Source organism: Eleutherodactylus coqui, chromosome 7, assembly GCF_035609145.1.
Source record: "Eleutherodactylus coqui strain aEleCoq1 chromosome 7, aEleCoq1.hap1, whole genome shotgun sequence".
NCBI classification, from domain to species: Eukaryota; Metazoa; Chordata; class Amphibia; order Anura; family Eleutherodactylidae; genus Eleutherodactylus; species Eleutherodactylus coqui.
This window is the reverse complement of record NC_089843.1, coordinates 93,853,780-93,868,881: the sequence shown is the minus strand read 5'-3', so window position 1 is coordinate 93,868,881 and position 15,102 is coordinate 93,853,780. Positions and strand designations below refer to the sequence as shown.

The 15,102-nt window shown below is 42.0% G+C and overlaps 1 protein-coding gene across 2 annotated transcripts in view; it reads right to left on the bottom strand.

Annotated features, from left to right (window-relative positions):
* MICU3 (mitochondrial calcium uptake family member 3) overlaps nucleotides 1-15,102 on the bottom strand; it is a 122,358-nt gene that overhangs the window by 65,179 nt on the left and 42,077 nt on the right. For both annotated transcript variants that reach the window (XM_066573378.1, XM_066573379.1), the window contains exon 4: nucleotides 10,555-10,633. In XM_066573378.1, coding sequence (XP_066429475.1) covers nucleotides 10,555-10,633 — 79 coding nt within the window. The remainder of the gene's footprint in view (nucleotides 1-10,554; nucleotides 10,634-15,102) is intronic.

The window sequence follows — 15,102 nt, the reverse complement described above, 5'->3', positions numbered from 1 at the left end:
CAGTGCAGTGGCCAAGAATGCTACCTTTCACATAGGAGACTGTGGTTTAAATCTTGGCTGAAACCTGCCGAAGTGATATTGTGTGCATGTAGTTATTTGGTCCAAAAACAGTCGTTTTTTTATCAGAAGGTTAAGTGGGGGAGATGTATTTCAGTTTGTCTCTGAAAATAAAGATGCACTGACAGATAAAATTAGTTACAGGAGGAGATAAAACTGTCAATAACACTGCAACTGTTATAAATATGAAGCTGCAGTGGAGTTGAGCTACATTTCTCAGTATTATGATCCGCTGCACACCAGGACTGTTCTCTTGTATGACAGTAGATTACAGATGGTGACAGTATTACAGGCTCAACCTTTTATTCAGCTTTGTGAAACATTGAGAGCAGCTAACTGATTATGACTGGTTTAGTGGGTGGGATTTAGTATTCATGAGCTGTGTGTGGGAGGAGGATAAAGAGTGAACAGGCAGTGATGCAGGCAAGGGGAATATGGGAGATGTAGTAGGGAAGAACAGGAAGATTGTGAACAGGAAGTACTGATGTAAACAACAAAGCACAGCGGATTCTGCTGAATGAAGAGGGAATGTAATGGATGGATTTACTTTAGCACTGTCAGATGATTTATGACCATTTGGAATTTGACTCTGGACTGATAAAATGCCCCAAAAATTGCACCAATATTGCAGAGTGCGCCAAATTTGTCACAACAGAGCTAAGCATGCTCACTCAGAACTTTCTGGTGAAATGATGCCATGATATAAAAAGGGAGAATTTCTTTCTGCATGTGAGTACGGCAGGTGCTGGACAGAGAAGACAGAGAAGACAAAGTTGAGGAAAAGGTGCACCGGGATGGCAGAGGAACGGAGCCTGACCCAGAAAGGGTCTGAGAGAACTGCTTTGCCTACTGCCTGGAGCCACAGAAAGAGAGTAACTATGCTATGGCACCAATCTGGTGGGGGGCAGCTGGACTGCAACAAGGACCAAACAGAGCGGTGGCAGATTCATGCTCCTGAATCCAGACAATCCTGGGTCAGTAGTGTCTATGACTACTATGCAACAAACCATAAATGATGCTGGCCTCATAATGGGCACTAGTTATGCACTTCTGGAAGGGATGCTTAGCCCGCAGGACTGCTGTAGGGAATAGAGTTTACCCTAATGACACTGAATTGCTGGCAACTTGTGGCGCTCGAGCCTTGTTCATTGTCTGAGTTACTTAAAGAGATATAGCTAGCAGATATGGGAATCAGACTTTCTAATAAGACTGTTTTGAAATGGTGACCACCAAAAGGAAGCTGTACATTATTCTCTGTATTTTGCTTTAGATGGTATCTTTAATAGTCGAGTGGTCTTAATATTATTCACCTGGTACAACTGGTACTACAGACTGCTCACAAATTATTGTTATTCCAATGCTTTAGGTAGCAATAGACAGTGCCTATGTCTTCGCAGGTGAAAGCTCAACTGTATACTCAATATTGTGGCATAATTGTTCAATTCTATTTTTGTGTTTCAAATAAATATTGTAAATTTTGGTTACTCCATCTGCTGCATTATATCCTGAAATCTGCGTCAATGTACCTTCACTCACAACAATAACATGGTCTGCCATTAGAGATGAGCGAGCGTACTCGGTTCGGGTGTTTTTGCACTCGAGCACCGCTTTTTCCGAGTAACTGATTACTCAGACGAAAAGATTCGGGGGTGCCGCGGGTGAGCGGGGGGTTGCATAGGGGAGAGGGGGGAGGAAAGAGAACCCCAATGCTACCCCCCCGCTCCACCACGCCACCCCCGGCGCCCCCCGAATCTTTTCGTCCGAGTAGTCAGTTACTCTGAAAAAGCAGTGCTCGAGTGCAAAAACACCCGAACCGAGTACGCTCGCTCATCTCTATCTGCCATCAGTGGTGTGGCCGAGTCAAAACCCTGACTTGAGTTGCTGTGACAAGACCTTAAACAAGCAGCTAAAAAAACCTTTCAATATAGCTGAATTAAAACAATTCTGCAAAGAAGAGTGTTCCAAAATTCCTCAACTGTGATGTGAAAGACTCTTAAGTTGTTGAAAGTGATTGCAGTTATTACTGCCAAGGATGGCAAATCAGCTAATACGTTTAAGGGGGAAATTACTTTTTCACATAGGTGATATAGGATTAGAATACATCTTTGTTCTCAATAAATGAAACTATCAGTTAAAAACTTGTGTTGTCTTCATACCATATTAAAATTAATTGGATGATCTGAAACATTTTAGTGACAAATAAGCAAAGATAGAAGAAATTGGGTGAGGGACAAATACTTTTAATAGCACTGCAATCTAAATTAGGGACCAAGTAAATGTCAATTTGGCAGGACTGGCTGGCCATCTAATGTTGGGGTGACTGAGCCAAGCCCAACCATACACATGCCGAGAATGCATGTGTATGGAAGGGGTCGGAAGGAAAGGCTGTTGGGCAGGGGCGTAACTATAGGGGGTGCAGGGGATGCGGTTGCACCACCGGGCCCAGGAGCCTTAGGGGGCCCAAAAGGCCGCTCTTCTCCATATTGGGAGCCCAGTACTATGAAAAAAGCATTATAGTTTGGGCCCTGTTACAGATTTTGCACAGAAGCTTCAAGTTACGCCTCTGCTGTCGGGTGATTATGCATATGGCTAACCAAGGAAAATTGTAACTTCAAGATTTCACTTTCTCAAGATATAGTAGACTACAACATATGAGGTTGGGCACAAAAAATGGCTGGACAAAATCTCTACAAGCTGCTCATAATAAACGGTCCATTAAGTTCACACATATATTTAGTATGTCAGTACATACATAAAATAGTCTAAATTAGCAAATTTCGCAACCCCCAATACTCATCAAAATATTCTAAAACTTCTGATAATACTACTGTGTTCTCATTTATGGTAATGGAACTACTTCTCAGTGTGTGGGCCATTCTTCGTAAAGGATGAGGAAGCGCAAAGACCTTTTTTTTCAAAAATCAAAGGCACGACACCACCAAGAAGTGTGCTAAGCCTGAAGATCCCCAGCAGACCATACCACGGCTAGTATTTCGACAATGCGTGAGTTTTCCTAGTCAAGTGACTGACAAGAGCATTTATGTATTAAAATGTTGTGAAAACATCCATCCAGTTTGCTTATCGCAAAGTGTGATTAGTATCTCTAAGTATGACACAAAGCTTGCACTTACTTTTAATATAATTGTATTGCTTTCTTTAGTGGTTGAAGGCCATGCGCTGAATTGGAAAGCTTCACGCTTTGATGAGTGTGGTTAAGGCTTAAAAATCCAGAGGAAGAAAATGTTTTAAGGAGAAAAAAAAAGTTTTGTTTCAAGAAATGAAACACAATGCCTCTCTTTGACTTAAATCTGTCCGTGATAATCAGGGGAATCACATACAACTGTCTATCTGTGTCCAAGAGGCTAAGGAGAATGTCAACATTTTTTCATACCTTTCTAAAGGCGCTTTGTTTTGGGGGAGCCTCCTCTGCTATTCTGTGGAGACTTGCTCTGGTTTGAAACTCAACACCAGGATTAACAGGTTTCATCCCAGCATAGGTATTTGGCCAGAGTACAGAAAGCTCCCTACCGCCTAAATACGCACAGTACATGGGTTTTGCATCTTCAAAGATCTGAAATGAGAGGAATCTGGATACACCAAATAAAGTAAAGTGTGTTAATCACCTGTGCTGCGTAGCAAGCAAATTCCTTTGTTTGAAGTTGGTCCACATACAGCTCCGATGTAAGAAATACATCAAACTGGGATATAATAATATAATAGTTAATAAAGTAAAAAATTACTTTGCCCTTTGTTATCCCAGACCCTGTTTTCAAGGGTCTTCAGGTTTAGAATATCCATTTTCAAATGCTCTAAAGCCTTGTTCATATTTGTGCTAAGGGGTTCAGTTTTCTTGCTCGTTCTTGGAGCAAGAAAACGGCACCCAGTGGCTGAAAAGATCCATCTTATGATGGAACTGAACAGTGATGAATGGATCCCGTTGACTATAATGGGTTCCGTTGAACCTCCGATGGTGATGTGAAAAGACTCTAACTCTGTTCGAGTTCCTCCTCTATTACCTACAGTGTATAGGGGCTACAATTAGGTTATGCCACTCTAAAAGAACCAAGATTACAAGGACAGTCCACTGACTTTAAAGCGAGTCCCTGATTCTGGACAAACAAAGATGGCCGCACCATGTCTTTGACTACCTGAGGCATACCGTGCATTAGTATATATCGGTAGTCTAAGATACTACATGCTGCTCTGAAATGCCAGTGCTGCTCATGTGGGCAGCATTGGCCAATAAAAGCAGCACATAGTGTCTTAGACTAATGATGCATGTTAATTCACAGTCTGCATTAGGTAGTCGGAGAAGCTGTGTGGCCATTTTTGTTTGTCCAGAACCAGAGGTTCGCTTTAATGAGAAGTGTGTAATGCTTTATTCCACCTGTGGTGGCATTGCAGGGAAATTGCCCACTCGCCACCAGATCCTAGCACAGATTACAGCTGATCAGTGGGAGTACAAACAGGGCAACCTGTGACCAGCTCATCACCAGTTGACCTTTCTAATAAAAGGGATTGCTAGAAGTTGGAAACCATTTTAAGGGTAGATCCATACCAAATATGTGTCCTATTAGAAATAATAAGAACATTGTGGCAATGTCTCCCAGACAGAATGTGTGCTACACTTCCAATTCCGAAATTTGTATTTTACAGGCAGAACACAAGATAGTGGATAGGCTCAATGAAAAGTCTATAAACACGTTTCTTCACCTAATCTTTTAAATACAAGCCAAGAGTGAGGAGCGCATGCAGGAGTCTACTTACCTATATGTCATTATCACTATATATTGACTGCGTGAGATTTCCTTTACAAGTGCAGAGACAATGCACACATGAATAGCTCTGTCTCTCCTGACAACACATGGCACACCATAGAAATATTTTAAGTAAGGGTGAATGCATACAGGTGGATTTGAATTGTGGAATCCGGAGCGGGCGACTGCCTCTGGATTCTGTGGCAGATACTGCCCATAGGATGCAATGCAAAAGTGATTCTTTATGCACACGAGCAGAAACCAATTGCGGTTTCTGCTCGTGGAGGAAAAATCGCAGCATGCTCCATTTTCCTACGGATTCCGTACAGACAGCTTCCGTTGAAGTCAATGGCAGCGGTCTGACCGACAGCCTGTTCGCAATTGACGGGATGCAGATTCTGTGAGAAAAGCAGGAGTTTGAAAAAAATATCTGTACTGTGCATGTCCAACAGCGAGTTGTGCGGACCATCCGCAGTACAGAAAGAAGAAAAAGAGACCAGGTACGAGCAGACGCCGCTGCTGGCAGATCCAGATTTCGCTGTGGGATTCTGCATGTGGAATCCGACCCGTCTGTGTTCATGCGGCCTTACTAACACTTCGAATAGTCAACAGAGACGCTACCAAATTATTCAAGCACTTACTGCTAAAAAATTTTAGCCTGTGAAGTTGTCCATGCATGTATTTACAACCGGGTATAAGAGTAAGGGCTCATGCACACTGGCGTTTTATTCTCTCTTGCGCTGCGAGAGCAAATGTAAACATTCGCCTCGCAGCGCAAGAAAGAAGCTGGGATGACGCTGTGATATCGCCAGTGTCGTCAGTGGGGCCAGTGGCATCGCTAGCCCCATTGAAAACATAGGGAGAATATCATGGACTTCTGCCGCAGCTGTCACAGCTGTGGCAGGAGTTTCCTTCATCCCCGCCTCCTGAGAGGCCTGTGCTGATTGGCTGAGCGCTCAGCCAATTACAGCTAATGCTTAGCTATTCAATGAATAAATCCCCGCCTTCTGAAAGTGCTGAACAGCAGTGAAGCGGAGCCAGCCGGAGGACGCGCCTGAGCAGCGGAGAGGTGAGTATTGTTTTTCTTTTTTTAACCAGTTAATGATGACTTTCAGGGAAGGGCTTATATTTCAAGCCCTTCCCCAAAAATCATGCTGCGGGGGTTGCCACAAACCACTGCTTTCAATAGGACTAGCAGCAGCGCCGATCCCATTGAAAGGAATGGGATAGCTTGGTGAAAACATAGGGAGAATATCACGAACTTCTGTCGCAGCTGTGACAGCTGTGGCAGAATTCCGTGATACTCTCCCTATGTTTTCAATGGGGCAAGCACTGCTGCCGCTGGCCCCATTGAAAACACTGGCGATATCCCGGTGTCATCCTGGCGTCTTTCCTGCGCTGCGAGGCGAGTGTTTACACTTGCTCTCACAGCGCAAGAGAGAATAAAACACCAGTGGGCGTGAGCCCTAAAATTTATTTTATCTACCTTCGTATTTTTAAGGTTTTACTATCATTTATGTCATATAATGAAAGTTTTGCTCCAATTGGAAGGACTTTCACGACATTATACTGTACTTTGTTTTAAATCCATCATCTATTGCACCTCCCAGATGGAAGTGATATGGATGTGGTACATGGTCCAGCTCAGACAATAAAAGCATTGTCTAGCTTGTTTGCTTTAAATGAAAGAAGTCTGTTCCACAAGGGGTGTTATGCAGCATAAAGGCATTGTCACGTGAAGATAACTTCCATCCATATGCCCTTCTATACGAGCAGCTCCATTTTTGGTGAACTCAAACCGTCCTTTTATATTATGGTGCTTGGTCATACATCTCAATGTCCATCATGTAAGGCTGAGCTCACACAGCTATAAGCGGAATCCCCTTGCGGATTCCACCTATGAGCCCAGCCATAGCTACACGTACTAACGCAGGTAGTCATGCGCAGTACACCTTTTTAGTTTATATTTTTCGCCCCGCCGCTCAGCGATGACATGGATACCCACAGCTGTCCATGGATCCGAGTTGGTTTTTTTTGCTGGATCAATAAGAGATCTGGAAAATCTGGAGGCCAATACATCACCTTTAACTATTTTTCATATCTCACAAACCATTCATGAACAGTGTCTACAGCACGGCAGGGCGTATTATCTTGCTGAAAGAGGCCGCTTCCAATAGGGAATATCATTGCCATGAAAAGAGGTACTTAGTCTGCAACAATATTTAGGTAGGTGGTATGAGTCAAAGTAATATCCACAAAAATGTTAGGACTCAAGGTTTCCCACCAGAACATTGGCCAAAGCATTACACTGAGCCCACTGTCTCCTTCCCATAGTGCAACTGGTGCCATCTGATCCTCTAGTAAGCCATGCATCTAGTCATCCACAACATGTAAAAGACACTGTGATTCATCAGACCGGTCACCTTCTAGTATTGCTCCATGATTCAATTCTGAGTTGCTTAGTTCCTTACAGCTGCCCATTTTTCTTGCTTACAACACTTTGACTTCAAGAACTGACTGTTCTTTTGCTGCCCAATACATAGCACCCTAGCTGATGGGTGTAAATACATCATGTTATTTTTTTATTCTGTCTTTATACATGGATTTTCGTTACATTAATATTCTGTCCTGAAATTTCCTTTAAGGCCTCATGTCCATGGCACTCACAGATTCTGAGTGTGGAATCCCACACAGAATCCGTGCGTGCCTGCAGCCACGGAACATTTTCTCACCTCTCTGGATCCAGCGCTGGTCTCCTCTGTCACAGTCGGATCTTCTTTCTTCAACACGGCGGATGTGTCTGGGCGCATGCGCAGTCCTTTTTTTAAAAAAGATCTCCTGCTTACCTGCGGGATCAGCGGCACGTCTGCACGTGTGCCACAGATCAGATGGTTTCCATTGACTTAAATGGAAGCCATCAGTGTGGGATCCGCAAAAAAATGGAGCATGCTGCGATTTTCTCCCACGTGCGTGATCCGCATGCCGGGAAAAAATTGATATCCACATACTTTAAATTATTTTGCAGACGCTAATGCATCGCTATGGGTGGCTTGATTTGCGGTCTCGCAATTCAAATCCGCCCGTGGACATTGGGCCTAAATTTTACACAAACATATTACATACAAAATATTAGTGTTGATGAAATAATACAAAATAAAACACTTCCAAATAGTCTTACGCAGCATCAAAATGTACCACCAAAAGAAAAGTAACGTTAACAAGTTCAGATCCGAAGTATGTAAGGAGTTTTATAGCTAGATCAATAGAAACACCCTAAAATAACAAAAGAAGCAATAACATATTTTTGGCATTAAAATAAAAAAGTATCTCCTCAGGTGTTTGACTGGATGTCAATGTGAGGGTCTTACCAAAGAGCGAGTCAGTGACAGATTAGAAACAGCAGTGATTGTTAGCACATCTGAAGATCATGATGATCAGATGGCTGTCAAGAGACCATTCATGTCAGAGCTGCCATATTTTTGGGTGTGTAGAGGGATAAAATGACATAATACTGTATCCTATAATAACAGGTATTCTACTCATTCCTCTCATGTAGATAATTCACTGTTATGAAAACAAAACGGCACTTTAAACGCCCGGGCCGACAAAAGCTACTTCAAAGGAGAGCCAAGGTTTATGCTCTTATCTCTACCACGCTCTTGGTACAGCTGTTATTAAGGCATGAGACACACAAAATGTGTGAGGAAAGATCCGCATGTTCCTCTAAAATCGGCTTGATGAAATTGGTGAAGGCCGGGGCTGAAGAGCAACGACAACACAACTTCAAATCGTTCCATGTGGGAATGACATAGTTAGAATCTCTAAGAGAGTTGTAGGGTTATTATTGATCTTCATTCTTTGCAAACAATTGAAGTTGTGTTGTTTGCATGAGTTTAGAGAGATTCTTGGGCAACGTCATGCTGTCGTGTAGCCCCATGTTCAAAGGAATTAGAAGAAGCAGTGGTAAATAACCTTAACCCTTTGCAATCCAATTTTGGATTCAGGGTTTCCTAGGGGCCTTTCTCTTTTTGCCATTTTACAATGGCGCCATCTGCTGGCTAGAGCCAGTTCTGCGGTATGGGACATGCTGGAGAGGCTCCCGACAACAGAGCAACCAGTAATATACAGTAAGAATACCCTGCCGGACGTTTTACGACATCGGAGCTGTATAGCCTTCAATCAGAATGTCTTCAGACGTAAGACAGTGGACTGGAAAGGGTTAATTATAGGGGTCACTGCGATGAGAAGATGAGGCAGGTGACCCCAGTACTAACACGGATATTAAACGTGACTGTATGCCACATTTTTTATAATTTACACCTTTTTAAATTTAGGGGCTGGTGGACCATTATTGGCCAACTATTGAAGGCCCATTCCCAGGTTAGATCATCAATAGTAGATTGCTGTGGATCGAGCACTCGGTACCCCTACTGATGAGCTGTTTGACAGGCCAGTGCATTTATTCATCCAGCTTATGTGTGCCGGAAGTACACAACTCAGTTCTATATACAGTGGCCTGGCTTAGTTTAGCAGGCAAGGTAATATATATAAGCAGACCATGCTGCTGCTATGGGGCCCATGGAGAAGAGGGGTCCAGTGAGGTTTGGTCCCAACCACTTTTCCACTAGGTAGCTAGAATCAGTGCAGGGCTTCCCCATCCAAAGGAACTGAGCTGCTCAAAAATTAGGTCGATGAGAATTGTCTTAAGGGTCATGGAAAGGAAGAATAAACACCAGACCCTTCTTTCCTTCAGCACCTTAAAAGAGGTTCATTTTGATTTTTGTTATGGAGTCCCTCCTTTTCTGTGTATGCCTCGGATTGCAGGCACTATTCCCAATCACTTCAATGGGACTTTTCTCTGCAGTACCAAGTTGGGCCAGTGCAGAGAGAACAGAGCTATTTGCTTCCGGCAGAAATCATGCAAGAGCACAATGGCCCCACAAAAATCTGATAAACGGGGATCCCAGGCAGTTGGACTCCGTAGATCTTGTATCGCTGGCCAATCCTAAAAACAGCTCATCAGCAGTTAAAAGCTGGACTTAAACTACAAATGTGTACTCACAACAGAAACATGATAAAAAAGGGTGCCCCCTATAAAAGAAATCAGAATGGGTACCCCAATCTAGAGCTGATTCAGACCTCAACTTCTCCAGATCCCAATATAGTACTCGTTCATCTTTCCTTGTATTGGAGAAGGATGGTGAAACCTTCAAGCGGCCTCTGATTCTCTGGTTTATAATAGTTGCAATGCTGGTGGAGTAAGGGAGTATTGCATTGCCGATGGTAAATGGAGTACATATAATCAGAACAACCTTCCCCTCTGTAATGTAAGTTTTTTGCATATGGTTACACAGATTTTACACAATAATTTGGCATTATGCCTAGCAACAGGTGCAGCAAAAAGCTGAGGAGAAAACTTAGGTGGCCTTACTTTTGTGGTGGTCACCAACCAGTCTGTAGAGTTTCGTATAACAAAGGACATTTGACTTTATCTACTTCTAATCACTCTAAAAAATGAAAAATTCATTCTTTACAATACTCCCAAAGCAAACAATAAATGTGTCTGGGGAAATCTAACAAAAGAAATAGAATGTGAATCAGTGAATTTCAATATAAGAGTATTAAAAATAGAACAGAATGTGAGAACGGAGCCAAAATAATGATTTTTCTAAGCATATTGTAACCTGGGAATCCCCCAAATCCGTGCAATACAAATATAGTAACATTCATGTCAATTTACCTTTATCTCCAAGAGTTCTAAAAATCCTGGACGAGCCCTTCCATACCGGAGGTGTATCTATTAGCAGCTGATTCACGTCCTGGAATACAGAATTATTATATACTACACATTGTTGAAGACACATGCATTAAAATATCTGGAGAAACAGACACCCTAATACACTGTTTTACAAGATTTTGCCTTTTCAGAATAATCTGTCATATGTGTACATGAGGAATAACACTAATTATGACTTCCATCTCGCATTTTTTAGCAGTTTTCTCCTCTACAGTTTCCAACTCTAATTCTTAATTTTGCCTGAGCTGGTGAGTGTAGACTAGCAGTTGTGATGTCTCTCATACACTGCACACATAAAAGACAGGAGATTCTGCTCCCTATCTCTATTCCGCATATACGGACAAAAACACTATAGAGAACTACTGAGCAGTGTAGATGTGATTCCAGTAGCTGTGAGACCGTAAAACAGCCACTATTAGTTGCATAAGTACGGCTGTGAGTCTTTCTACTTTGCTCTCACTCAGCTACTCCTCCTTCCTCTCTCCATAGACTTTTATGGGCAGCATGTAATCTGATCTGTCAGTGAGCTAAAAGTCTGATTAGAAAAAGTGGCTTAGAGGCTCGGCTAGGGGATATCAAGGCTAATAGCCCTGACGCCGCCAGGGAGCTGGCGAAACACGTTAGGGGGTTAACAGTAGTGTTTTTAGCACAGTTTGTTTGGCTGAAGTTTGCTCTTTGCCATGTGTGCTTGTTTAATAATTCCCTTTTATATTAAGGAGGGAGTTTGAGTCTTCCACTTGTTAAGGCAGTTTTTTACCTGCATTTGCATGTATCACTTGATGAGTTTTTCCTTTTTTCTTATATATGACCTTTCATCCTAAATTGTGATCATATCTTTCAAGCATTTTCCTATACTGAGGACGTTTGAGTCTTCCACTCATGTCCCTTTGCAAATAGGGCAAATTTGGACTCTCATAGGGTGATAAACCTAATGAGTGCTTAACTGTCTCAGGCAGCCGGCAATCTGAATTTTTTAACCTTTAGCAAGTGAACTTAAATCTACATGTAATAAAAGTTATAATTTAGGGAGCTTGGCATAGGTGTTATGTAATTGGTATTTGCTTTCACTTTGAGCTAATAATCTGTCTTGTCTACCGAGTCAGATTTTAATAATTTTTCAGGGCGAGCGAACAGTTTGGAGGGGAAGAGGGGAAGGAGAGCGGTCTGATAAGTAGCATTTTTCTCTGATAAGATATATTAGAAAGTTTCTTCCATTTCACTGTACTTGATTTATGCAAAGCTTGTTGAAAGCGCAGCACCTATTTAAATCAGATTTGTAGTTCTAGTCATAAAAATTACTTTTAAGTCAGTGCCCTTAGGCAGTGCTTATTTATTATTTACTACTGACTGTTTCTGGTTCGGCTCCATAGGCACAGCTATGCAATGCCTGCTTACTTGAATATGAAATCCACTTCTGCATCTTACAGAGCAGCTTCTCTATCTCCCCCATGCTTTACATTACAGCTCTGCCTGTTCAGATGGCTGCTATGCATTAACACAAGCCCATCCCAAACACACCAGGAAGTCACAGCATGGAACTGTCATTATTTTTTTTTAACATCAAGCAAAAATAGAATAGTTATAAACTACCAGCAATGGAACCACTAGTGAGTAATAGAATATCCTGTAGGTGCTACACAGTACATATACGGAGGCAGGTGAGCCTTAGTAAGAGGAAAACCACTTTCAAGATGACATCCTCTGTAATTTCCAAGATTTATGCTGCTTGGTGAAACGAGGACTTCCTTGTGGATGTTGCTGTCACCTATAATTTCCAGTCACCATCTTGCCCAAGTCTGGTTTGTTCTCATTGACTGGAATTGTGAGTTATAGTATTTCAGGTTCTCAATTGCAGTAACTCCATTAGTTAACATATTTGTAACACAGGTTGATTAGCTTCTTATGTGGTATTGTTGGTTTTCATAATCACAAGATGTAATGCCGATTATATTATCATTTGCAAGCCTGCTTGGATCAATGACTTATGGGAAAAGCCTTAAAGCTGGCCATACGTCTCACATGTATTTTGACCACACGGTTCGATTCTGGGGGAGATAAGGATCAGGCTTTTGGATTTCAACTACTAATCCTTTTGTTCTCAGGGAGATAAGCTGCTGCCAGAGGTGTCCAGTAGTGGACTTTCCTTTTCTCTATTTAGAACACGTAAGCGCTCGGCCACACCAAGAGTATAAATGTATTGGTGGATCAGGAGCGATAGGCATTGGTTGATGGAGTGTTCGGCTGAGAGAATTATTAAAAATCTCATTCACCCTGTTTTTCACCCTTTTACTTAAAAGGACATGCATATAAGTCCTCCGGGAGTGGGGTTTGATGGAGTGAGATTGGAAACAGATCACACTCTATGCATGGTGGGTGCTGGCTGTTTTACGACAGCTGACACATGCCCACAACAACCGTGATCAACACTCATGCTGATCATGGCTGTTAGCCCTTTAAATGCTGCTGTCAATTTTGAAAGCAGCATTTAAATGGTCCCACATGGTTCACTTGCTATGAGATCGATAGGTGCCATTTGGTTATCATAGCAGCTCAGGGCAATTATAAATTTTTGTTACAGTGTGCACGCTGTAGAAATAAGACCCCCCTAAGGATGGCAGAATTCCACTAAGAAATTGTAAAACGTTTTTCAGTATATTATACGGTACATTTAAATAGTACCACTGAAAAACAGAACTCATCCCGCGCAAAACGAGCCCTCAGACAAGATAGTTACGTCAATGGAGAAATAAAATAAATTATCATTTTTTTGAAAGTGGGGAGGAGAAACTAAAAATCAAAAAATCAAAAATAAAAAAGCTCTGTCTCTAAGGGGATAATGATACCTTTGTCAAGAAAGTGCAACCAATGATGACAAGCAAATGTTGTCTCCATTTCAGTTTTCTCTGGGGCAGTCACTCATCTTTCCAAGATACCAGAGTGGTCACCGGCAATGTTACTTATCTGTATAGCATTATTAGCTTCCGTCCTTCTACGAGGCTTCGCAGTGACATGTATGCAGCTGTGATGGGCCCTGTGGGAACTGATTCTCAAAGTTTTCCCATAGACATATATAAATAACAGCTAGATAGAATTTTTTTTTAAGGGGAAATACAAGCAGTATCCTAGCTGGTTCCAGACTTTTGACTCGCCTGCAGTATAATTCTGGTCCTGTATACTACAGAATAGATTTGCTATTGACTGCAAATATAAAAAATGAGTACAGTGTGCAAAAAAAATAAGAATAACTTCTTCTGTACATGTCTTTCTTCTCTGCTCCTCCGAGAACACCCTTCTTATTGATTTACAGAACTGAAGACAGATGCGCTACAGATAGAAGCCTCACATCCCATCATCACCTCTTTCCAATTTGTCAGTCTATTCGCCTAACAAATGGAAGGCAGTGATTTCCACTTTGACATTCATAGACGTTTTCGTATTATCAGATACATATTTATTATTCATTACTACCAATGCTCTGCACAAAAAATGAAAATGCCCCGTGCTGAATTATTCACCAATTCCTCTTCTGCTGTTTGAAGAAATTAAATCAGGATTATAAAGTCTTATTTCTAACATTTCATATCAGAAATATGCCACTTCCATTAACATGTGCTAAGCCTCCATGAAAAAAATCGGAAAATGAAGGATAACTCTAATGCTGCTATGATTTCGCAGCAAAGCCTGTATCAATATGTTCTGCAAATATCCATTAGCGAAAACAAAAACAGCCAGAAAACCAGAAAGCTGGGTGCATCCTAAAGGGTTATATATACCGTATATTGTCTGCACCCTTGTGCACACACCATAGCGAAGTGCACGCAGCCTGGATGACCGTCCGCACCGTAGACCCGTATGCCCCTGTATGGCAATGTATTGTTTAGATATTCTATCCTACAAGTACCATCAATGTTTTTTTTTCTATCTGACTCCATAGAAGGAAAATCATTATACAGAGGTGCAAAAACTTCTATGGGTGATCTATTATGGTTCCCTACAATTCCGAAGTGGTTCAGAGCTGTAATGCAGCTGTATGCATGAGGCTTTATTTGGTTAATTTGAGGTGTTTATGTTGCTGTTGCATTCTGTAGGTGGAGCCCGGGTGCCGCCATAGTGTCAGCCCCGGCCCATGTGACCTCGTCTTTGGCGCATGCGTCCTGTTAATCACCGCTGGGCACCAATGATTGTTTTCTTCCTATCACTACAGAAGGTCCCTAACGTGTCACCTTTCAGAAATCCCTCAGTGGCCTCAGTGTATAATGTGCCCTTCTCCACAATCCTCCTACAACTTCTTCTGTGGTGTATGGACTGATTGGCCGACAGAAAGGCGTTTTCCCTAGCCAGCCAATCAGCCATAATAGAAGTGATTTTATTCTGGGCCCGCCTCTACATGGGCGCTAGTTATTGTCTTGCCTGAAGTGTTTGCTGAGGCAGATGACTCCTATTAGCTAAGTACTTATGGTTATTTGTTCTGTGTAAAGCTTATTAACGTCT